This window comes from Nicotiana attenuata, unplaced genomic scaffold (assembly GCF_001879085.1).
Source record: "Nicotiana attenuata strain UT unplaced genomic scaffold, NIATTr2, whole genome shotgun sequence".
Taxonomy (NCBI): domain Eukaryota; kingdom Viridiplantae; phylum Streptophyta; class Magnoliopsida; order Solanales; family Solanaceae; genus Nicotiana; species Nicotiana attenuata.
Window position 1 is genome coordinate 32,520 of NW_017674842.1, and position 26,283 is coordinate 58,802.

At 40.2% G+C, this 26,283-nt stretch overlaps 1 protein-coding gene and 1 non-coding gene across 3 annotated transcripts; one reads left to right on the forward strand and one right to left on the reverse strand.

Moving 5' to 3' along the window:
* The first annotated feature begins 10,405 nt into the window (after positions 1-10,405).
* On the forward strand, positions 10,406-18,071 carry LOC109219340 (polyadenylate-binding protein-interacting protein 11-like). 2 transcript variants are annotated; one of them, XM_019383777.1, is made up of 11 exons: positions 10,406-10,687; positions 10,804-11,406; positions 12,044-12,154; positions 12,249-12,293; positions 12,414-12,486; positions 12,573-12,685; positions 12,798-12,857; positions 12,941-12,988; positions 13,077-13,145; positions 17,575-17,636; positions 17,728-18,071. In XM_019383777.1, the coding sequence occupies exons 2-11, from the start codon at positions 10,903-10,905 to the stop codon at positions 17,783-17,785; spliced, it is 1,143 nt and encodes a 380-aa protein (XP_019239322.1). In that variant the 5' UTR covers positions 10,406-10,687; positions 10,804-10,902; the 3' UTR covers positions 17,786-18,071. The 2 variants fall into 2 exon arrangements, with proteins under 2 accessions (XP_019239322.1, XP_019239323.1); XM_019383778.1 differs by having other exon boundaries at positions 10,883-11,406.
* A 995-nt stretch (positions 18,072-19,066) lies between these two features.
* TRNAL-AAG lies at positions 19,067-19,147 on the reverse strand. Its single transcript has one exon. It is a non-coding gene; the product is annotated as a tRNA-Leu (tRNA).
* Positions 19,148-26,283: the final 7,136 nt, after the last annotated feature.

Genomic DNA, 26,283 nt, shown 5'->3' on the forward strand with positions numbered 1-26,283 from the left:
ACAAATAATCTACAATTTATCTACAATTTCTGCAATGTCTTCTTCTTCTTCTTCTTCTTCTTTGAGTTTCAATCTGAAATTCAATCAAAACCAAGTCTAATCTTCACCAAAACCCCTCAAAATTGAGATATAAACTCCAAACCATATTTCCGATTATTTTCAACAACACCCAATCCAAACAAATAATGATTTTTGAAAATCCAAATTTGAATTCAAAGCTTCAAGCTTTTTAATGGCTGTCAATGGTGGAAAATATCTGGAAGAATATTTACTTCCATAATTGTAGCGCGCCTAAATAGGAATATCTGAAAGAATATTTAGTTCCGGATTTGTAGCGCGCCTAATTAGGAAGGAATCAACTCCAAATAATTGATATTTAATGAATGGTATATATTTTGTAGAATAACTGTGAACATGGCGGGTAAATATGAAACTATGCACATTTTTGGTAATAAGGTTTCATATATGGTATAGGAAGGAAAAAGTCTCTTTTTTTTTTTCTTATAATAAATCTTATACTGCAGTAAACTGTATAATATAATAGTATACTTATATGGTATATTGTATACTATAATAGTATACTGTTGGGTAACTATATTTCTTCTGTAAGTGTTAACTGAAAAATCCGATCTCAATCACCTCAATCAGCTTCAAATGCGAACTTTCAATATGAATTTCCCAAAGTTTATAATAAATATTTTATAACACCCACTTCAAATCAAACAACAATCTTCAAAATAAATTTTTAGATTAGAGCTTCAATCTCAACAATGATGGATTTTCAAACACATAAAAATTCAGATCTAGTCTGGTAGGGTTTTTGTCTAAGATAGTTAGTGGCAATGCCTGTGTCTTACTATTTTCTCTTTTCGGAGCAGGACCTATTTACTAGCCATCGTTTTTGCTTTGCATTTTTCTTCTGCATTTTATATTCCTGTTTTTCCTATGATCTCTGTAGTGAAACTAATATTGTCTCCTTTTGTCTTTTTATTCTCTTGAGCCGAGGGTCTTTCGAAAACAACCTCTCTACTTCTTCGGGGTAGGGGTAAGGTTTGCGTACACACTACCCTCCCCAGACCCCACTAGTGGGATTTTACTGGGTTGTTGTTGATGTTGTTGTTGTACTTTGTAAGAAAATAGTTAATTTACCAAACGAGGAAAAAGTGCAAAAATCCGAACAAATATAAGATTTGGAAGAAATCTATGTGGTTATGTGAAAAACAAATAAATTAAGTGAATTTTACAAACATATGCAAAAATAAATTATTAATTTCCCTCATTAAAGATTTAACATAGGATGCACCTAGCAAGGCATAACACATACATATATCAGCAGTACTATCAACTGTTTGCTTTGCATAGTTGACTCATTATTGAAGTTTAAGCGATAATTTATTAATTAATTTAAGCTATATACATTAATAATAATATAAAAATATTTTACACTATTAATATAATATTAATTTGTTATATGACTTGTAATTGTTGTGTTTTATTAGGTTACAATTGATACTTATCATAAAAATTTATTTGTATAGCTAATTATAAGTGTCGGGATTGTGCATATTGTAAAAATTAACTCCTTACTATTAGAAAAATGAAGAAATAAATAAATACAAAACAAAAAAGTACACTTTACTTTCTTTTTACAGATAAGTGATTGCACTCACCTTACTCAGTAAAGATACAACATTAAAATAATAAAAGAGTAGAATAATATAGGAATTCTCCATTTAGGTAGGACTCTTAGACTTGAATCAGGGAACAAATAGGGGGAAAGGGGATGGATAGGTGGATAATGAATTTGGGCCCTATAAGTAAAAATTGTAATTAGTTTTAAGATAGATAGAAGTGGGTAAATAATTTATTTTTTTGTAGGTATATGTATTGGCCAAAATCTGACCACACGACTACGGCGGCAATGATCCCGTCCCAACCATCCTGCAGTAGTAATCAACGAACTCGACTTCATCTAATCACTGCTATTTACGATATAAGCGTCGAGGTCGAGACCTCTCCATGAGGGGAGGTCACCTCCCCGACCCGGCCCAAATAAAGTATGATGAGCACGAGAAGTTCTGGACTATAAATAGAGGGTAGAAGAACCTCTTAAGGGGGCTGGGCTCTCCATGATCCACAAACAGTGAAAATAATGGAAGAACTCCATGAAAGAGAGACTGAGCCTATACAAAGAGAGAGAGATTCCACCTTCAACCAGGGAGGAAGAAATAGTTTGATGGTAATCTCCTGAACCTCTTCAAGGAGAGGCAGGCCAAATTTCTATAATCAATAAAACCTCCCAAGTGTCATTTCAATTGACTCTTCTATCTTTATGATTCTGTTCTTTGATCCAGTATTAATTATGGTTAACTATGATTTACCCCTTCATCTATATTGATTGATTTGCTTGAAAAGTGTTAAACAACTTTTGAGTCAAACAATTTGGCGCCGTCTGTGGGGATTTCCTAGTGAAAATACTTAGTTCTTCCTGGATCGAAGAAAAAGAAACACCAAGAAGAAAATTCGACTCAAACCAGAGTCAATGGAGGCGCATCAAACAAAAAAAAAGAGAAGAATCGAATGCGCCAACGGGAGATAGAAATCTTCCGCCCTATTGACCTCGAACAGCCCGAACGAGGAAAGAAGTGATGCAAAGCGTCCCCCCTTCTCCTCTTGATCGCCGGGCAGAAGAATGGAGCATCCCCCCATCCACCATAATGTGTCAGGCCAGAAACCGGCGCAGAGGTGTTTCAAACGAGGAATCGAAAATCACCTCGAAGCAACCTAAATGCCACGGTCAGGCGAACAATCATAACACGGGTACAACATACAACCACAGGCCAAAACGAAGCCGACACTTAACGCCCGAGGCATTGAACCATCGATGTAAACAATAGAACTGGGCTAAAGTGCCTTCGCCATCAAAGTTTGACAGTTCGACCTCGCTCGAACTGGGACTCAAGCTAAGTGCCTTCGCCATCAAAGTTTGACAGTTCGACCTCGCTCGAACTGGGACTCAGGCTAAGTGCCTTCGCCATCAAAGTTTGACAGTTCGACCTCGCTCGAACTGGGACTCAGGCTAAGTGCCTTCGCCATCAAAGTTTGACAGTTCGACCTCGCTCGAACTGGGACTCAGGCTAAGTGCCTTCGCCATCAAAGTTTGACAGTTCGACCTCGATCGAACTGGGATTCAGGCTAAGGGCCTGAATACCATCAAGGAGCGACAGGTTCGACCTCGCTCGAACTGAGACGAGCTATCCTCTCGAAAAGTTTGTAATGAAACCCACGACCAGAAACTTTCATCACATAAGGGGAACCGGGACTCGTCTGACGAGCCCCCATCCCGCGACTAGATCGTAAATCAACAGAGAACTGAAATTTAAAGCAAGAAACGAAGAATAATTCTTTATTCATGAAGTCAGAAATGCGGGCTATTGCCGCTTACATCTGGTCCAGGCCAGCTAACTAAAAAAAAGAAGAGAAAGGAGAGGGGAAGAAGACAGCAAGGAACAAACAAACGCCCATCGGCATACGAAACAAAAAAAAAGACAACAAACAACGAAACACAATTTTCTCTCACTCGGCGCCAACACCGTCGTTATCATCATCACCACTGGCGTCCCCATCAGCTTCGGGTGTCGCCACATCATATCCACAGTTGGCTCGAAACTCACGAGCCTTCTGGCGCGCCTCCTCGAAAGCTGCCTCAGTCACGGTGCCCGCCTCCCAGAAGTTCTTGAAAATGTCACACTGAGCTTCAGCGTAGACCCAGAGTTCATGAGCCTGGCGGGGAACAACAGCACGGGATGATCCAGCCTGGGCCCTCAGCTACCGATTCTCCTCCTCCAAGGCCGTAACTCGATCCGACAAGGCTAAGGCCTCCTGATCAATCACACTAATCCGCTCCTCGAGCCTCTCCTCCCTAAGGGCCGCAGTAGCCCTCTCTGACTCTCGCTCGGACTCATGTACACGAACTGCCGCCTCTAAGGTCGCTGCCCTCGTCGAAGCATCCAACGCTTCCCTCTCCATGCGCTCCAAATCGGCGACCTTGCTTTCCAGTGCAGTCAGCTTCCCTCTCCATTCAACATCCACCTCCGCGGCTCTGGCCTGGCTCTGCTCCAGTTCCAACTGCATTGCTCGTAACTTGCCCTGCAGGTGCTCACATTCCGCAGTGACCCCTTTGCCCACCTCGAGCTCCTCGTCCTTGAGGCGGATTTGCTCTTCAAGTTCGCTCCTGCTGCGGAGCGCCTGCACTAGCTCCTGGTCCCTCTTCTCCAATTCCTCGCCCAAAACCCGGTTGCGGGGATCATTCCTTAACCGTTCATGCAACTCACGACATCTATCGCGATAGTGACGATACTTTTCCAGCATCTGCAAGAAGATCCTCGACCGGACGTTGGCCCTGCAAATATTCTCTACCTCCAACATGTACGTCTGCAAAACAAGAAAGCAGTCAAACTAATGCTCATTCTGCAATAAAGGAGAAATAAATCGAAGTCAGATATGACATACCCGTAAGCCCATCACAGCCACCTCGTCCATCACTTCAACATCCGAAACATTTCTCAGGGACTCGTTCTCGGCCTCAGAACACAGCAAGCTGAATTGTGGTACCAAGTTACCTCCTTGAGTCAACAGGTTCACGTCAGCGGGGATCTCGACGAAATGGGCCGACCCCTTCGCATGAACCACCGAGTGAGTAATGCCCTCCTTGAACATCCGAACATCATTAGGGTCCAAGTCAGACTCGGACTCGTATTCATCGAGCATTACACTCTTTCCTCTCTCCGTTGCCAGTGGTGTGGCACGACCTGCCGAGGACGATAACGGCACACTCGAGGTCACGACGGCAGCGTCAGGGGTCCGATTCTCTGCTACAGCGAGATGTCCTGCGTCATCAGCGACGGGAACTCCTGATTGGGTCATTACAGCAGCGGGATTTTTCTGGCTCTGACTGGTGGGAGCGGCTCCGATCACCCGCTCCCCCTCAGCGGTAGACGCCGCAATGACACCTTCCTTTGGGTTTGCTGGGGGTGAATCCAAGTTGATCACTATCGGAGGAGCCATCTCAAACCCTACCCTCCGTCTCTTCGAGGGCCCTTCCTCTTCCCCGGTCGATAGCGAGTCGTTCTGAGGACGGACGGTACCAGATCGACCCTCCTCCGGAGATATAGTCCGGGTCGGAACGGCCAACGCAACAGATTCTACCGATGCCGCCCTCGACGAAGGATGGGCTGCAGGTACTGCACTGATACGAGCGGACGCGGCCGGCCGACGGAAAGCTAACTGAGGAGCTCTGACTCTACGAGCTCTCCCTGGCCACGGCAAGCAATACTCGAAAGGTAAGATCGAAACAAAAAGGAACGGGTAGAAAATAAGGGCGCTATCTCACCTGTAAGAGGCCTACGTCCGAATCTCATATGAAACGTCGACCATGTGCGAACTCCCGCTGTATGGGGAAGAATGGCCTCGACCCATTCTCGAATCCCCTCCAGAGGAGGCGGGGGTAACTTCTCGGCTGCAAAGCATCGAAATAGATCAATATTTACAACATGAGATATAAAGAAAGCGAGGCCAAAGTGGGTACTCCACTAATCAAGGACGAAGACTTACGGGCAAAATTCCACACTTCTGGAAACCCAGTTGGATCCGCTACAAGGTGCTCGGTCCGTACATAGAAAAAGTTATCAAAAAAACGACGATTGGTCCTGTCGTCCATCTTGACCACTAAACCTTTCGACCCTCGGGGACGCGCGTGGATCATAGTGCCGCGAATCTTTTGGGGAGCGAACAGGCTGAGCACGTGTCTCAGAGTGACCTCCCGACCGGCTAGCTCCGCGTACTTGATAAACATGAGGAACAACTTGTACAGGTAAGGAGAGAGTTGGGCAGGACACACCTCATAATAGCGGCAGAAGTCGACCACCAACATTGGAAGCGGAAGTGTGTACCCCACTAGGAAGGGGTAAGCATAGAACGAGCAGAACCCGGGACGGTCGATCTGGACCCTATCTTCTCTCTTCGCCGGTACCATCTCGACATAACTAGGAATACCCCATCGTGCCCTTAAATCCGCTATTCCGATCTCCCCTATAACGGGAGGAATATTTACCTGCTCCGCACCACCATCGGCGCTGAAATCCACCACTGCCCTCCCCGGGCGGGATAAAATTTCCTCTACCGAAGGAATATCTTCGCACTCCATCGGGTCTACGTCTCCGTCTGCCGGAGCAGGGTCCCCAGCTGCCGGAAAGATAGCCGGAAGATTATCGTGAGAAGAAGTTCCTGTCATCTTTAACTCACAAAAAGAGGAGGAAGGAACTTTGAGGAAGAAGCGAGAAAGCTAAAGATTGCTGCGAGCAAAGGAGTCAAGAAGAGTTCAAACTAATAGAAAGGGAGATATTCTTGGAATTCTCTCGAAGATGAGCGATGAAGTGTGAGAAACGAGTGACAAACCCCTTCAATTTATCAGACACAGATTCTCCAGGGCACAAAACCAACGGTCGCCGCCAGAACCTGGCCGGGCACGAAACGATTCAGCTTCTCGGGAACGTGCGCCATTGTGACTGCTTGTACAAAGCTACGTTTCGTTTATCAACCGGCTCTTCGGTTTCGAAACCGTCGTGACGGCATAAGAGTATTAGAAAGACGCCTCCGGGCAGTTTCGAAATTTATAACGCGAAAGAAAAATACGGGAATCTGACTCCCTCCACGATTACGTCGCAAACATTATCCGTCCGCCGAGGTCGGTAAGATACGACCCCGACGAACGAAGGGACTAACTGTATTGGTCAGAATCTGACCACACGACCACGGCGGCAATGATCCCGTCCCAACCATCCTGCAGTAGTAATCAACGAACTCGACATCTAATCACTGCTATTTACGATATAAGCGTCGAGGTCGAGGCCTCTCCATGAGGGGAGGTCACCTCCCCGACCCGGCCCAAATAAAGTATGATGAGCACGAGAAGTTCTGGACTATAAATAGAGGGTAGAAGAACCTCTTAAGGGGGCTGGGCTCTCCATGATCCACAAACAGTGGAAATAATGGGAGAACTCCATGAAAGAGAGATTGAGCCTATACAAAGAGAGAGAGATTCCACCTTCAACCAGGGAGGAAGAAATAGTTTGATGGTAATCTCCTGAACCTCTTCAAGGAGAGGCAGGCAAAATTTCTATAATCAATAAAACCTCCCAAGTGTCATTTCAATTGACTCTTCTATCTTTATGATTCTGTTATTTGATCCAGTATTAATTATGGTTGACTATGATTTACCCCTTCATCTATATTGATTGATTTGCTTGAAAAGTGTTAAGCAACTTTTGAGTCAAACAGTATATAGTACAGTTTCCTCTATTTTCAACTAGCAGTAATAAAATGGCTATTTATGAACATCTCTCGTAATTTCTCAAATTCATGTAGAATCTTTCACTTATACTCCGTTGGTTAATCGACGTGCGCTCTCCTTCTTGAATTTCACACGGGCATTTTACTTTCTTAAATTCGTCAAATCACCCTTGTGGTAGTGGGTCTCATCAAAAGTATTTCCAACAAAGAATATTGCAGTTGGAAAAAGGTAATGGAACACCAAAACTAACCCTTTCTTTTACCTCCTTTATGTATATAGTAGCTGATATTTAGTCGTAGACGTATAGTTTTTTGTTTTTTGTTTTTTGGTGTTTGACGGTGGTTGATAGGAAGTTTGTATAGACGTATAGTTAGATGTAAGGATACTCCTCTTAAACCAGATAATAATATAACATTATTTATCATTATGAATTGCACCGATAGTGCAATAAAAATGCAATGAGACAACTAATTTTATTTCGATCTAAATTATTATACACGACTGTAAATCAGTATTTATTTTGTTTTGCGTCACTTAAATTTACTTTAAGAATATTGGCATTTGCAAATATGCACCTTTTACTAGGATGATTTAAGAATCAAAATACTCCAAGTGGTCGTTTGTTATGATGAAAAAACAAAAATAATCATAGAATAAAAATTTGGTACCGCCTTATCTCTTGTTTTTTGGGATAGGTTATTCTAGGATTAAAAATAGTATCATAACTTGTACCTGTCAGATGGTGAAAAAATAATCACAGGATAAATTATCACAGAATAAAGCAATAATTAATCCTACCATAACTAATCTCAGGATTAGATGGAAAAATTTCACATTAGAACAACTGAGCTTCCCACTTTTTAATTTTATAGCCCACGTTTCAATTTACAACCAGCAATCCCAAAAATAATACGCTAATACTCAACATTCAACTCCAATAGGTTCTCGAAATTACTATTTAATTTTTAAAAAAAATTGCCTCAAGTTTTTATGTTAATTTTCGAATCAGTAACTATGCCTCATTATTAGTTCAACAAGCCAAATCCATTTGGGTGGTGAAAATTAGATTTTTAACAAGCTTAAATATGTGGATTTAAATTCCGAATTTGATTTTTGTGAAAAATTTGGAGCGGGTGTTATTTAGGCTTGTTAGAAATAGTATAAGGAGGTTGTATATAAAATTTGAAGTCATTTAATGGAGATTTGGACTGGTTTTGAAAAGAATTGCAACTAAAAATCGTGGAAGAAGTTCGTCTACAGACGCTTGTATAAAGGTGTATAAAAGTGTATAATAATGTATAAGATGTGTTTATATACTCATATACACTATTATACATAATTATACAAAAAAGTGAATTCGTCTTCTTCCTTGCGTCTTTTCTGAAATTCAACTCAAGTAATGCTTAAATACTCCAAATCACTTCAAATTTAAATTTTGAACTCATTTTGATATTTTCAATCAATTGGAACAACATCCAATCCAAACAACTACAAACTCAAAAAATCATATTTTCTTTTTAATTTTTTTACATTGCAATCAGGTAACACAGGGAGAGAAGTAATGACAGACGGCCCCTTGAAGTATATGTAGAAGATGTGAGAAGAAGAGAGAGTGAAAGCAATGGATGTGAGAACATATATTTAACTCCATAACTTTTAGAAGCAATGGTTGTAAAAACGCACATTTTGAATTTGCTAGTGCTTTCAAAATATGTACAATATGGGCTAGGTCAGGTAAAACTAAAAACATGGGCCATTTTTTGTTGGGAAACTTACATAAATGTCCCAAATAAATCTCAACTTACCAACCTCTAGCCACTAGCTATAGACTTACCAAAACTAGCTAACAAAAATTGAAAAACCAAATAATAGGGTTCTTTCTCTCAAAGAATCACATGCAAAAATCACCTTCCATATTTTTAAGCGTGATTAGCAACATTAGATACAAGACGGAAAGAAAATTTCATGGACGGGGTAGCAAATAAGGTGATGAAATACAAAAATCTATACAATATTCCGAAAATCTAAACAAAAAAGGAACTTTTTCAATGGGTATAGTTGAAATTCATTGAAAATATATAGATAAGTCAATATACAAAATTTGAGGAAGATTGGAGGTGATTTGGACTGGTTTTGTGTCAAAATTCGTAATTAAATCGAGTTCAAAAAAGTCTTCTGCGACACATGTATCAAACATGTATCACGCATGTATCACACACACAAGTATACATGGATATACATGTGATACACAATTGATACAAATATGATACATATGTGATACACAAATGATACATAGTGTGATACACATATCATTTTTTTTCATGTTCAGCTTTTACTTCGAATTTTCAATTCAAACCACCTCAAAACTTCACTAAATCATCCCAAAACTGAGATTCAAGCTTCTTCAGTTGTGCCCAATCTATTCTACTAACACCCACTCAAAACAAAGCAAAAATTGATATTTTTTGCTACAAATAGCTAATTGGCTAATTTGGCTAATATTAGTAATATTCTATCAATTAGCCAATTTTGTAATGAGCTACTTATAAATGGACATAGCTGGTAATTTTCCTTTTTGTTATGGTGTGAAGTCATGTGTATTTTCTTGTAATTCTATAATATACGAAACCGTTAATAAGTAACGATAACAGGATACCTAATCCTAGTATAACTAATCCACCAAACGCCCCCTCGTTTGGTTGAAAAGAAGTTATCCTAGGACTAACTATTCCGGGATTAGTTATTTTACCTTTTCATGGGAATAAAAAAATACTACAATTTCAAAATAATTAATCCCGAAATTAATTATTCTGTACTTTTTTATTAACTAAATATGAAATAAACTCTTATTAAATTTAATTTCGGGATTAATTAGTCCTTATACCTGGTACCAAACGAGAGATCATGTACAAAGGGGAAATTTGATGATGCCCGTGGTGTCTAAAACCCATCGAACATATTATGCGGTGTGGGACAGTAGAAGTAGGTTCTTCACTAGTACGTATTGTTTATCAATATTTTGGGAGGTAGTGAAAGAAAGTCCAAAAAGTGGTGTGTGTCAAAACGGACGATCCGAAGAACCCACCTCTCTCTCTCTCCTCCTATAAACTAGTGGACTATTACTACTATTTCATTTCTCTTTCCTCATATCTTCTCTCTGCACAGTGCAGACTCAGTAAAATAATACTCCTACTACTACACACTACAAGAAATTTTATTTTATTCCTGTCCTGTTTTTGCTACCCTTTTCTGCTTTTTGATTTTTTCATTCTCAGCTGACGATTTTTAGAATTGGGACTCTAATTTCTGATCAATGGACACCATTTAGACCATCAGGTATGAATTTCCTCATTTCCCTATTATTTATTCCCGATTTAGTAATAACTTCAAAATCCCAACTTGATCTTCTTGAAAAAAGGTGTCATCTTTATTTATTTATTGGGTTTTGACAGAACTCATATAGGGAAAAAAGGGTACAAGAAAAAGACAAAAAACAAAAAGGAGCATTCCTTGACAGTGTCTGTGTCACAGGGTTGTTGAAACAAACAATCATGGCTGTGGTTGAGAATGCTGGCATTAACATTAACGTTGTTGGCTCATCGAATCCCGGCAGAATTGTACAGAAAGATGCTGCCTTCGATCATCATCAGTCAGTAACAACGAAACAGAACGGCGTGCAGAGATCAAAGATGGGTCCCACTGATCAGAATTTCCGTATGGTGCAGCAAGAAACTTCTGTACAGCACAGCATCAACGGCAATGGAGTATTGGTTAATCATAATATGGTTCAGCATGAGCATCAGAAAATGAACGGTATTGATTTAAGGAATGGAGATGATGGTGAGGAAGGGTTTAAGAAGGAGATGAGGGATTTGGAGGAAATGTTTTCCAAATTGAATCCCATGGCTGAAGAGTTTGTGCCACTTTCACTAACTAACCACAGGATTATGCCATTTCCACCTAGTGGTGGTGGAGTGCAATTTGGCTTTGATGCTACTAATAATTTTGTAATGCAGTCTAACCAGGGAGTTTCCAATGCAAATTCCAACCGAAGGGTATCCAGTTGATCACCCTTTTCTTCCTCATTTATCCCGTTTTTGTTAATTTATATATATATATATATATATATATATATATATATATATATATATATATATATATATATATATATATATGTGGTCGAATGTTAACACTTTCACTTTAAGTCCTATGCTTTTCTAGGAGTTGTTAGCCTTTCAGAGATTTATTAAGAACTTCTATTCTGTATAATATCGGCATGAGATGAGCTTATATAGGAGTAACATGGTCAGTGAAGATTTATATAGCCGACCTCAACTAGGTTGATACTAAGGCATAGTTGTTATTGTCGTTGGTGTTTGAGGTCAAATATGGATATGCTAGGTTCTCTAGTTTTGTTATTGTTACTTTTCAGAATTACCTTTTAGTTTATGTTAGATGTAAGATGATCACTTCAAGGACATTTCTTATTTGTCCAGTTGTTATTTTGCATAAAAGTAATAAGAGGGTTTAGTTAGTCATTGTAGGGTTACGGTAGAGGCTATTGTGTTTCTTTATTTCTTTCTCTACCCTATAATTAGGTAAAATAAAATTTTCTCTGTATTGATTCTTTTCATAATAATTCAACGTCTGCGAGTCTGATCTGAGTAGTTGAGTTTTAAATGGCGCGTACAGAAGAAGAATGGCTTTGGTTATGGGAGGAGAAGGATGAATACCCGAACAGGCATGGCCCAAAGGGAAGATGTTATAAGGAGGACGGTTTATGTGTCCGACATTGATCATCAGGTATAAGAGGTCCCGTATTGTTAATGGGGTTATTGCACATTTGCACCTTTATCTCTCTCTCTCTTTTTTTTTTAATGTTTCTTCTTTTGTGTAGGTAACTGAAGAGCAGCTTGCAGCACTCTTTCTTAGTTGTGGACAGGTGGATATCTTTCCATTATGTCAAGCTTCCATACTCATTAGTCGTGGTTATTGTCTCCCTTTTTAATTATGTTGAGGAAATGTTCTGCTTCCATATCTGACTAACCTTGATGTGCTGAAGGTTGTGGACTGTCGTATATGTGGTGACACCAATTCTGTACTTCGTTTTGCCTTTATTGAGTTTACAGATGAAGGTAGGTTGAAACATGATTATTTGCTTATATATTCTGGTTAGGGTTCCTGTTCTCGAACATCACAATTTCACCAATATGTTATGCAGAAGGTGCAAGGAGTGCTCTGAGTCTTGCAGGAACTATGCTTGGATTTTATCCCGTGAGAGTGCTTCCCTCTAAAACTGCGATTGCTCCGGTTAATCCAACCTTTCTTCCAAGGGTGAGGAATTGTGGCTACATGTGATTTACCTTTTGTAACATTGTCCTAGGGGCGGCAAATACATACCTAGTGCTGCTCATACTAAATTTTTCACCTTTTGCGCTGATGTTAGTCTGAAGATGAAAGAGAGATGTGTGCCAGAACAGTATACTGTACAAATATTGATAAGAAGGTAATTTTGGGTTTATAATTCACTTAGTTGATGGACATCAATGAAGACAAATATTTACGACTTGTATGTTTGTATGAAAGCAGGTTACTCAAGCAGATGTCAAGCTGTTCTTTGAATCCTTTTGTGGAGAGGTTTGTAGCTGCTCACGTAACAAGTCTGGAAGTGCCGGTCTTTTCTTTAAATCCTAACTCTATGTTTGGATTTTCTTCTCTAACATAGGTTCATCGCTTGAGGTTGCTTGGTGACTATCATCATTCGACTCGTCTAGCTTTTGTTGAGTTTGTCATGGTAATTTCATGAGCTTTTGACTTGTATTGCTGCTTGAAACTTCCTTGAGCTGCGGATCTCTTCTTCTAACTAATCTTCCGAGATACTATAACTTCCAATAGTTGCTATCAAATCGTATCGTGTGTTGCAAATGCTTGCATTTGGCATTTTATTTTTGCTCAAAGTGTATTATCTCTTTTACTCTGTGCTTGTGGTTTTGAGAGGCTAAATAATTCTATTCATGTTGGATAACTCCCGTATACAAGATGTATACTAAAAAGTATAGAACCTACATAGTTTATGGTTCTTTACAACCCAATCTTCTATGGAGCTATATAGGCGCACCAAAAACAAACTAATAAGAGGTTATTCCTCAAATTTACAAACTCATTTTCTGACCCTTCAAAAGCTTTCCTATTTCTCTCTCTTCACAGGACCCTCATAGTGCCTAGCGGGGCAATGTTCCATACCATACATATTCTCTTCCTTCTTCTAACGACATAGTTATCAATGTATCTTTCACCACAAGCGTGAAATCACCTGGTAATGTAACAAGAGGTGATCCAAGTTCCACTAGTGATGTAACGAGATGTGATCCATGTCTTTTCCTAAACATCTACATATAAAATACCAGCTAGCATATTTTATGAAGTGGGTTAAGAACCATGAAGTCTCTGGTTCAAATCCCAGCGGAGGCAAAAATACTAAGTGATTTTCTCCCATCTGTCCAATAGCAAGTACTCCATGGAATTAGTTGAGTTTGCGCAAGCTAGTTCGAACACAACAGTTATAAAAAAATAATAATAAAAGTTACCAGCTAGCATTGTAATCCTTCTTTTCATGTTATCCACTGTCATAGTCGCCCCTCTATTGCCAACCGAGCGAAGAAGCACACTTTCCTAGGTGCTCTAGGGATCCAAATAGACACATCAGAGAAACGTGACTCATCTCTAATCAAATGCTATGGTAGAGTTCACTGAAAATTCTTTGATCAGTGAATTTACTGAACATGAACCATCTCTTTGTACCCCCTACCTTCACGAGTCCTAACCAATGAGTATCATATTCTGTGTTTAGACATTTCTGTCAACCTTTGGAATTCTTCCACCTTCCAATCTTGTAAAGTTCCTCTAAATCTCAAGTCTCAATGAACTCACCCCTCTTATGCCGGACGTTTATTGCACCATCATCTCTTTTTTGCACAAAGTTGGGAATAAGTTAGATAAGGTCGTCCGCAACTTGCTCTCTCCGCCAGAGGCAAATGTAGTGTTTCATGGGCGGGTTCAACTGAATTCATAACTTCTGACGCGGAGTAAAAATTTCTATATAAAAATTCATTAAAATTGCAAAAATAGTAGATATGAACCCATAACTTTAAAAATATAATGGGTTCAATGCTTAAAACCTTAAAAGTTGAACCCATAGGGTTTAAATCCCGGATGCGCCTCTGCTCTCCGCGACCACTTTTGATCCCAAAAGCTGACTCTTCTTCCATTTCTTACCTTATAGGTAACAAAGCTGCCAAAATCTTCTAAACTCTTCATGATATTTCTCAGAAGATGTATCCTTAAGGTAATGCTACATTTCTAGCCTCCATTCCATTCCACAACACCATATTTTCTTGCTATCACATCCCTCCATAATGCCTGCTATCACTTCCTTCCATAATGCCTGCTCTTCAATCCCAAATCTTCATAGCAACTTCCTTTTTTTTTGATGAAATAAGTGATATATCATTAACAAGCATCAAGAAGAAGCAAAGATTACAAATAGAGAAATTCTCAGCTCAAAAAAGACAAAAAAAGCTATCACAGAATTAGTGAGCTGATGAATTCCAGGAAAGTAGGAAAGTATCAACACTGAATAGAGGAGTGTGGTTAAACCAACCAAAAAGATTAACCAAACATCTAGCCTTCGGAGTAGGGGTGGGAGTTGTGATGCCATCAAAACACTTTTGGTCATAGCCACTTCCCTAGTAGTGCCTTGTTGAAAATTTTAAGGTCTTTCACCCAATCCCTCATATCCGAACGTGAAGAAACCTGGTGAAACTTTCAAGTTTCAATGGCTGAGTCCCACAAGAAGTTCCTCCTATTTCAACTTTTTTGTCACTTCAATCGGAACTCTGTGCTTGTCTTTGAACATTATTTTGATGTTATGTGATTCTTTTGCAGTCAAAAAGTGTAGAAGCACCAGCTCTGGTTCCTATTTGGATACTGCACTAACTCAAGATGTTGCTTATGGCATGGTCACCCCATGAATTCTGAAATAAATTCTGATAAACTGAACTTTGGCTTAAATCTTTCTCCTTTTCTCCTCGAATACCAGTATAAGCATATACTGCTGTCTTTCTTTGCCGTCACTAGCTGATCCTAATTTGTTAGCTATCTAAGCTTTACTGTGTTCACTGGGTAAGTTTCTCTATAATTAAATCTTCTTTGGCTTAAGATCCATCATCTGCAGGTTAACTGGTACAGTAGGTCTTTTGATAGCCAGTTGCAGTTTAGTTTTCCTACTTTAGCTATTTACTAGTGCTTGTAGAGTTACTTTTGGAAGGAGAATTCCTTTAGTTCTGCATCTAGCAGATGAAATAAAAGAGGTGAGTGCAGTCTGATAGAATTTTGTCCAACTCCCAAGAGAATTTATTTGAAGATTAATTTTACGGCTATTTACTTTTCAAAAAGTTTTATCGTTTATTATGACTACGTTGATTATTTTCTCTGTACAAAACGTGGGAGATGAAAGAGATTAATAGCTTCATTCATAAGAAGAGATTAAAGAGATTAAACTGGTAGTTTCTTCTTTTATGTTTCATTCATAAGGACTGGTTGATTCGGGTTGAGTCATGTTCACCCACATCTCGTACATACTTTTTGATGCTGCTTGGTTTCCTATAAATGAAATTGTTGGTCTTATGAGGGGAAAAAAGAACAGAAAGCTGCATCCTTTGCAAATAAAGAAATGGAAGGTCTCGGTACCATAAATGAAATTGTTGGTCTTATGAGGGGAAAAAAGAACAGAAAGCTGCATCCTTTGCAAATAAAGAAATGGAAGATCTCGGTACCATAAGGAATTTGAAAGAGTAGGAGCTTGTTTTACATAGTTCAAGACGGATCACATTATGGAAGGAGTCCAACAGTAGAAACAAATTAGAAACTAAAAGACCTTGCTGAAAGGGTTAACGACAGCAGGAAAAATTTGCTTCTCTTTTTGTCTATTTGATAAGTTGAAGAGGCATCTGACAATATTCAGTAGCTATCTATGCATGTTAAGTCTTGATTAGCTCATCTGCAGCAACTAGAGATATCAGAAGCCTTAGAATTTAGAAATGTACGGACAAAGAAAATTGCAATCGTGGTGTTTTTGATGCCCTAGCAACTTGAGTGGACTTGTTGGTGAGGAATCAGTTTGAATTTATAGAATGTGGAAACAGAATGCCCCATGGGCAGTCCCCAGAACTATTGGTCTTCAATACATGTTCTGATTGTCTGGCAGAATTGGTGTTTACTTTGCTTCTGTCAGTGATCAACTTTTAATCTCTTGCCGTGAGTTAGGGCTTCTCGGTCTACAATGTATGGCTGTTGCTTTGATGGGAATCTGTTACAATGTGATTATTCATCACTTAAATGAAAGCTGGAGATAAGGGCTATATACTTCGTCTCTTTATTCAAGGAAATAGATATTATTTGCTTCCACCAAACCATCTTCAGTTCCCCTTGATATATCTTAGCACTTGCAAGTACTCTCATTTAACCTGCATTTTTATTGATTTATATTTTCTCAGTACATGAGTTGCTTTCAACTAATATGTTTCTTCTTTTTCCACCGCCTCCTATCCTTCCAAGGGGTTAAGAATTGGTAGGGATATATGAAAAGTTCCTCTATGATATTCATCGTTCACTGGATTCTTTATCTGCATTTGAGGTTTTCATCTGATGCATTCAAGAAGCTGTTTTCTGTTACTTGTGGGAAATGCTTATTTCATAAGTGAGGTCATGAACTGTAGAGTATGTGCTGATTTTCTTGAGAGACACACTTTCGGCTAACGTTTTGCTTGTATTAGTTGGAGGTGAAACTTGTATAAGGGGATAACACTTCTAAGTTTGGAAATCACATACTTGTTCCTATTCTTCTTGTCTATTATTTGTCTTCTATTTTTTTTCACACTCTGCAGCTTATTTTCATGGCAGACAACACCTACACGATCGTGCCTATTGTTAGAATTTCATTTTATATTAGTGTGCATGATGTGGCAGTTCTGTGATCTCACAGCTGGTCCGCACTTTTTGAAGATTTTCTATTGTCTTTGTTAGTATATTCACGGGATTTGAGAATAACAAATTTTGATCTCTTCCATTTTACTGATTCTTTTCATCTCCTTCATGGAATTTGGTACGACTTTCCATTGCTGCATTTTATGCATGGTTTCATGTTAAATTTTCGTATGTGTCAGGCGGAGAGTGCAATTGCAGCACTGAACTGCAGTGGTGCAATCTTGGGATCACTTCCCATAAGGTTGTTTTCTGATTCCTTAAAAACTTTTCCTAAAGCTTCCTCTCTTGACATTCCTGTTTAATCTATAATCTTTATATTATGGTCTATGCAGGGTAAGCCCATCGAAGACTCCTGTGCGACCTCGTGCTCCTCGCTCACCAGTGCTATGATCAATCACTTTGGCGATGCATTTTCAGTTGATCTTTTGCTTATAAGCATCTCAAAATATTTACATAGATACATATATTATTAGAGTAGCTTTTTCGTACTTAATATCAGTTGGGAATCTCTCACCCACGGGTTACTTATCAGGTTTATTTAGCTTATAGAGTTGGCTGGTTTATGAGGGCGTAAGTAGACTTAATTTAAGTTGGTATATTATATTTCTATAGACAATGCCTCGAAGTACTAATACTAGATGGATGTTTTTTACAGTTACATTCGTCAGTAACTTTCTCAAAATTCCTTTGTTTTGCTCTCTTACGTTAGCTTTCTGCTATGTCATTGGGGTTGATTTGCTTGCACATTTGTTATGTGACACTCTTTCCTTGGATAGATGATAGTATTAAACAGTTAAAGAAGTTGACGCTGCCAAATTTGGGGCTCTGTTGAGATAATAGATGGGGCAGTCAAAGGAAGAAGTGTCACGTCCCATAATAGGTTGTCTAGTTGTCTTTTGTTCTTTGCATGGCTATTCAGTTCAGTTGTGACCCCCCATTCATTTTCCTTATTTATTTGATGTATTAACTGTGTAGTTGTAACCTCCCCGTAAAATGAAGGTTTAGGTACTGGACATAGTGACATTTGATGAGGTTTAGGACTTATTAACTGCTTTCTTAAATCTTCACATAGAAAGCCTTTTATCTTGACTTCCTGCTTTGACTTCAGAGAAGCCTTTTATCTTGACTTCCAGCTTTGACTTTAGAGAATAATTGAATGGTCAATATTGATTTTGATTAATCCACTTAGTGAACACAATGTGTAGTTAGGGGTCGTTTGGTACAATAGTGGGATATCTCAGGATATCCCATCGGAGTAGTTATATATAGGATAATTAATCCTACCATTTTAGTGTAAACGTTATCCTGAGATTAATTTACACTTTCAAACCAAACATGGAAAAAAGTTAATTTCAAACTTTATCCCAAATTATTATTGTTATCCCATATACCAAATGACCCCTTACTCTCTAATCTAATTGTCACAAGTCGTCTTGTTTAGATTTTCAAATATTGAACTGGAGGGTGAATCAAACTTTTTTGCCTTTTCAAAATGGAAGGGTCTCGCAAGAAAATGTACATCTTTTGCGCATTCTTTTAAAAGAGAATGGCAGATCATGAGCAACAAGGATTAGCTACCCTTGTGAGTTGTGCCCTCGAAAATAATAAAGTTCTCTGTCCTTAGCTGCGTCATCACATCAGGTGAGACTGCGAACCATCACAAAAAGCGAATGTTGAGAGTGGGATTTGAACCCACGCCCTTTCGGACCAGAACCTTAATCTGGCGCCTTAGACAAACTCGGCCATCTCAACTTGTTGCTTAACTCATGTTTCAAATAAAATCAATCACTAATAGTTGCCCGCTAGTCCAGCAACCATCGTTCAAAGGTTGCTCAGTACTCAACGCAGCATGCTTGTGGTAACAACCTTTACCTGTGCAATCATTAATCTATTGGCCCTTATATATAAACCCAGCTGCAAGAGATGCAAAGAGTTTCATAAAGCAAAGCAGCATATCTTGCATGACCTTCTAATTAGCTAACTACAATAGCAGACATTTTTTTAGTTACAAAGTACACCATTAAGAAAGTACAATCATTTATATTTTCTGCTACGAAAAGCTTGTGTCACAGCACATAATTAACTAGAAAGCTGACACTGATATCTTGAATTTGACAATATCCACAAGCAAGAAAATCTGCTTCCATGTATACGGACTTTCGCCAAACGGGCTAGTTTCATCAATCACTACTTGTCCTACGTACATTAGCCACAACTTGCAACGGAATAATAACCATCCAAATCTTCTTTTCTTTATTTTGCAAGTAAGGCTTCAAAAAATGACCCAACCAGATCCAATCATATAGAAATATACATTCAACCCATGGGCAGTTCCCATTCTTGATATACGATTTGTCCTCAGCTTCACATAACAAATTCAATGCCTTCAATATCAACATGGCAAGCATAAAGAAATGAAATTTATAAAAAGATAGTCTTTTTTCTGTAAAGGGTGTAAATCCAAACTGTCCCTAGCAACACTTGGACTATGAAAAACAAGAAAAATATCATAGGAAAGAGCATCGATATATAGAAAATCAAGCTGCCCAGTTTTGGGTTGAAAAATTGAAATTGTACATAACAGATAAAACGTTATTCTGAAATACTTGAAAACCTAATTTAAATGTGACATTTATCCTTATTTTAAAATACTTGAAACATAGACATGTATTTGTAAAAAGTTATGGTTCATTAAATTATTTGAACATGTAATTAATTGACCTTAATTTTATGGAAAGGATGTAGCTTATATGAGATGCCTTTAGTTTGTTGACATCTAATCATAATTAAATTTTCAGTTTCAATAACAAGTTATAGTTTACACTTGAAATTTGTAAAATATTTAATATGATATTGTTTACCTCGAAATACGAGTAATAATTAAATTTGATTTGTGGTTTTAAAAATATGTGATTTAGTTCAATACCAATTAATAATCAAGAAATGTGAGGTATAAATGAAAGAAACAAGTGAATCAAACCAATGTTACTCAAGGAGTTTTGACCTCGAGCTTAGTGACCTCGAGATGAACCAAGAACAATAAAGTAAGAACAGTAGAGAGAAAAGACAAGTCTGATGAGCAATGAGCCAGAAAAGTAAGATACTATATTCTTTGCCAATGATTACATGATGTTACAAATGATTGGAGTCCCCTTTATATAATAGGAAAACCCTAAATAAGGTACATTTCCATTTACAATAAGGATTATTATTGGGACAACTGTCTAACCGCCTAGTACGGAATCGTACAATCCTATTCCGGGATTTGCGCCATGATCTTGGAGGACGTGGCAGGAATCTTGCTCATTCTGTTACAAATTTATAACGGCATTATTCTGGGGTCGAGCATACTCGGCTTCGGTATTCCTCGTACTCCTGTCTTCGGGCATTGCATTCTGTCTTCGAGCTCGAGTCTGGTCCGTCGACCTTAAACTCGACCTACCCAAACTCGGACCTAAGGCGATCCCTCGAGCTTGGGAAATTGGGTGTGCCTGATTTCGACCGTATACAGATAGTCCCCGCGTTTCTTAGATTAAGATGATAAGAAACGATTTGAACTTCGATTCTCCGGAGTCTCTAACGATGATGTCATTCCCGTGACGTGGGCGCTCGAAGTGACCAAAACGTTCCATCGGTTCGCTTCCCCAAAACATTAAAAGCATGCCAGTAATGGTCGGCCACTAGCGCTGCCGGACCGTCACCTCTTATCTATAAATATGGGGTTTCTTATTCGGATCAAAAACTTTACCTCTTCATTGCATTTATTCTGCTCACTTTTCCCCTTCATCTCTTTCTCTCCTTACTACTTTTACTCCGATCACCGGAAAATGCCAAGATCACACAAAACACCACACTTTGCCACCGCCTGAACTCCTTAGCTTAAATCTATGGCTAAAACTTGCTGAACAGTCCCCCAAAAAGAGAAAACATCGTCTTCTTCTACCGCCCGGCCGACCAAACTGGTGGTGCCGTCGGCCCTTCACGAAATCACCTCCGGTCCTTGTGTGATAAAGAAGGATTTTAATGTTGAGAATCCCCCCGATATCCCAGGCCGATATGAACATGTATCTCGTTTTATTTGTTCGATATCGAAGAAGTACCTCAAAGCCATAAAGAGGAACTGCGGCTAGGGAGACGAGGTCTTGGTCCAGATCCCGAGCCCCGAGGAAATCATCACTACCCACGTGGAGGGGTTCTTAAGTGTTTACACTTATCCTTTCACGTTGGGTCCCGTCGATCCGGTAGTGATCGATTTTTGCAAAACATATGAAGTTACCCTCGGCCAGATTCACCCCTCTTTTTGGCGCATCGTGATCGCTGCGTTATTTTTCCGGCAAGGCCGTGGGGTTGGAGTTTACCCTCAGCCATCTCATTCGGCTATATCGGCCTCAATTNGCATTCGTTTAGAGGCTTAAGAGAAGGCACTGAAGATACTCTACTGGACATGCTTATAATGGAACTACTTGACACTCGGTAGACCTATCAATCTCCATAACCTGATGATTCAGCATATGGCAAGAACTGGAGACACTTCCAAGCCTAAGCATGCTATGCCTTATGGTTTCATGTTGACTGAGTTGTTTGACAAGATCAACATTGCCTTACCTGAGCTTAAGTATGGAAACCACAATGACGTTTTGGATGGTGTTACCCTTAAGCAGTGTGGATATGAGGAGATCAAGGCTAGAGGACCCACATGATCTGCTATTCTACTTGGGAGCCGTAGGGCTGCAGAGCTCAGTAAGAGGATGGAGTTGGCTGTTGAAGAGAATGCCAAGCTTCGTGAAGACAATGACGAGCTGAGAAAGGAAACCAGGCAACTTAGGGAAGAGCTCGGAAGAGATAGGGAAGCTCATGCCCAACAGATTGCCACCCTTGTGAAAGCATTGACCCCCTCTACCTCTCAACCATGAACTTGTTTCTTCCAGTGTCCTTAGTTTCCTTTGCTATGTCCTCGATTCTGAAATTGGGGAAAGATAACAAAAGAAAGAGGGCTTCGAAGCCTGAAGATTCCCAGGATGAGGGGGTCCCTGCTCGAAAGCCGAGGAGTAAGCTTACACACGGGGACTTGGGTTCCGCCACCCAAGATCTGGAAGATGAAGATAATGAGGGTGAAGAAACGACGTTGGTGCCCCGAACTAGGAAACCAACCGAGGCCGCCAAGCCCTCCGATCTTGAGACCTCGTCTTATGGTGAAGGAATTCCGGAAAAAGACTTGGGCAAAGCCCTCGAGTCCCTAGAGATTGAGATCATTCCCCCTCCTTCAATAGTACGCCATAGGGGACAAGTGCTGAGAAGGCTGCAACTAATCAGAGCGCCCCAAGCGAGGAGCTCGTGGCCTTGACAATGGGTCACTTACCTTCTCTACCATCATACTCCGAGGAAGCAATAAAGGATGCTTGAGCTCTACGAATGCCCGACCCGATCAAGGTTCTCGAAGAAGATCCTTTCCAGGACTGTTTCACCGGGGTTGACGATGCTGCTGACATTAGTGATGCATCCACCCTCTTCGAAGAGGCTCAACGTCTCCTTTCTCGGGTAAACGCTATCTTTCATTATTGTATCTTTTCTTTTTTCTCCCTCCCTTTGTCTGACATGTCTTAGTTTCATGTGTAGGCCATCATCAAGTTCAGGGCTGAGCTGAGCCAATGTGAGGCCGAGCTCAGGAAGGTTTCAGGTGAAGAGAAGGCACTGAGGCTCCTCTGTAGCCAAAAGGAGGAGGAGCTCAAGGACCTTCGGATAGAATTGGCCAAAGCTTAGAAAAACGAGGCCGAGCTAGATGAGCAGGTAACTGTGATTTTAACAGAGTATGGTCTTCTCGGCCTTACTGCGGAGGCTAACATTTCAATATCTCAGCTGCAGCAAAAGTTGGAGATGATAGGGCAGCTCTGGGGCGAGGTCGATCAGGTTAAGGCTGACTGCCACCGATGGAAAGAGAGCATAGATCGATTTGTTGCCGATAAAGAAGTTGCTCTAGCCCAATTGGCCTCGGCTAAAACTCAATTCCGAGGCGTTAAAGTGAAGAGCCTGGCCCAGGCCAAGAAAATTGAGGAGCTAGAAGCTAAGCTCGCTAGAACTGAGGCTGAAGTTGCACAGGCCAAGGCCGAGGTTGAGAAGACGAAGGCTACAACTGATAAGTCCATTGCTGTATACTTAAGGGTCACCGCGACTGTTCAAGCGGAGCTAAGTGAGGCCTTCGACCGGGAAAAATGGAGTAATGATTTGGCCAAGTGCCAAGCCCGAAGGGAGACTCTCGAAGAAATCCACACCCGAGGATTTGACCTCATTGAAGAAATAGCCAAAGCAAAGGCGCTAGAAACCGATGCCAGGTTCTTGTTTCTTCTGATGATGAAGACGCTGTGAGTGGTTTCGAGGGCGGGGAAGGTGAAGAAGGAGCCCTCGAGGAGGAGGAGGTTTCCGAAGATAGAGCTTTCGAGGATGCAGTTCCCGGGAATATTGCTTCCGAGGATATAGCCGCGGAATAGATCCTTTTTTTTTGTGTAAGGGCCCCTCATGGTCATTGTAAATATCTTTTGTAAACACCTCTTATGAATATACAATGATCTCTTTGCTTCATCTTTGATTTGTATCGAATTCCGTCTCGTCTTTATTTGTGAAAGAAATTTGAAGTTATTACTTTAATGATCAGTCCGAGTATTGGTTTGGACTCAGAACATAATAAACCCTTAGGTTTTGTTTTATTGATCAATATAATATCTCTTAAGGCTTTTGTTGGTCCTCGAGCTAAGCTTAAATTGATTTGATGCGAGCTTGGGACGTCGGGACTCTTGAGTCCGAGTTGAGTGAGAACAAGGTCTCGAACCCTATATATTTTGGCCCTTAGGATCTTTTATATCGGCCCTTAGGCTCTTTTAGGTCGGCCTTTAGGCTCTTTTAGGTTGGCCCTTAGGCTCTTTAAGTTGGGCCAATTCGGCCTCTAAAGTGGATATAATTTTTCCCTCTTTTCGGCTAAAAGACTTAGTGAAAATTTTTGTATGCCTTAGCATGTGTTTTTTGTACCCGTTGGGTTTTTCGAAGGTTCGACGGATCAAAACCTTATTAGTAATTTGTTTGTGTAAACATAATCGAATACCTCTTGAGGTTTTTTCGAAGGCTGATGTTATCGAAGCCTCTAAATTATTCGAGGGCTAATTTTATCGAAGCCCTTTATCTTTGCTTTTGCCGAGGGTGGCCTGATTTAACCGGTTTTTTCAAAGTGTTTGAAGGCCTTTAATTTATGGCGGAAGTCGGACGTCTCCGAGCCGCATTATTTCGGTCGTAGCCTTTTTATATTACCGTAGTCTTTAATTTGGCCGTAGTCTTTAATATGGCCGTAGCCTTCGGGTATGTCTCATGGACTTGTTTCCCGATAACCTTTCAAACTTGTTCGAAAGGTTAGTCCTCGAGTATGTTGGCCTTAGCCTTTATATTGAGGGGATGCCTCTTTGAGGTCTTATGAGTCCGAGTTTTCAATGACTCGAATGTGTTGACTGTCGAGATGATAGTCCCCGAGTATCTCGGGGGTGCATTCGTGCTTTGGCTCTTGAGCCGTTTCCCATAGGATTATAAGTGTAGAGCTCGTATAATAGTAAACTTCTTTGAGTCACAAAGTGTTTTTGATACAAACAGAATGCTTCTTCAGATAATTGATACATGCGTACATGTTTTGCCGTCGGGGCGACTATTCTATATGGACACGGTTCATCTGACCGTTTGGCCGATTACAAAGTTCTCCTATCGAGACCCTCTTAGGCGTGAAATATTTTCCTCGAAAATATGACCTCCGAGGGTGATGCCCCCCAATATTCGAGGTTGATTGAAAAGAAGCCTTGGATACTGTTGAGTTCTCCTTAGGTAGCATATAGTTGTTGCCTCGTTAAAAACCTTGCCGGTAAAACCCATTTGGGACAAAATCCCACCTAAGGGAAAAAGAGCGCAACACATGCTTTAAAACCCAAGGCCTTCGTGTAAAAAGGTGCCTTCGATATCTTCGACCGAACACCTTCAATGAGTTAGTTTTAAATTCAAATGGACAAGGAAGATACATTCACACCTTAGCAATAGAATCATTTGAGTAACGATATGTTCCAATTGTTTGGCAATTGTTCACTTTTCATTGTGCTAAGTTTGTAAGATCCTTTACCGACAACTCTGAGGACTCAGTACGGTCCTTCCCAATTCGGGCCCAGTTTCCCTTCATTCGTGTCTCGAGTATTGAGGGTGAATTGCCGTAGAACTAAGTCCCCGATTCCGAAGTGTCGAAGGTTGGTCCTTCTATTGTAGTATCTTTCGATCCTTTGCTTCCGCGCGGCCATCCGAACGAGCACTGCTTCTCATTTTTCATCTAATAGCTCGAGGCTAGTATTCATAGCCTCGTGATTTGACTCCTCCGATGCATGTCAAAATCTGGTGCTGGGTTCTCCGACCTCGACAGGGATGAGAGCCTCGGAGCCATATATTAAAGAGAATGGAGTAGCCCCCGTGCTAGACTTCGGTGTTGTTCGATATGCCCAAAGGACCTCGAGTAGAACTTCTCTCCATTTCCCCTTTGCATCATCCAACCTTTTCTTCAGGTTTTGAATGATAGTTTTGTTTGTTGACTCGGCCTGTCCATTTCTAGTTGGATGGTATGGTGTTAATAAGAACCTCTTTATTTTATGTGCTTCGAGGAACTCCGTAATCTTACTGCCGATGAATTGTTTTCCATTTTCACATACAATCTCGGCAGGTATCCCGAACCGGCATATGATGTGGTCCCAGATGAAGTCAATAACTTCTTTTTCTCTGACCTTTTCGAAGGCCCGTGCTTCCACCCATTTAAAAAAATAATCAGTCATAAACAAAATAAATTTAGCTTTACCTGGGGCTGTTGGTAGAGGGCCGACTAT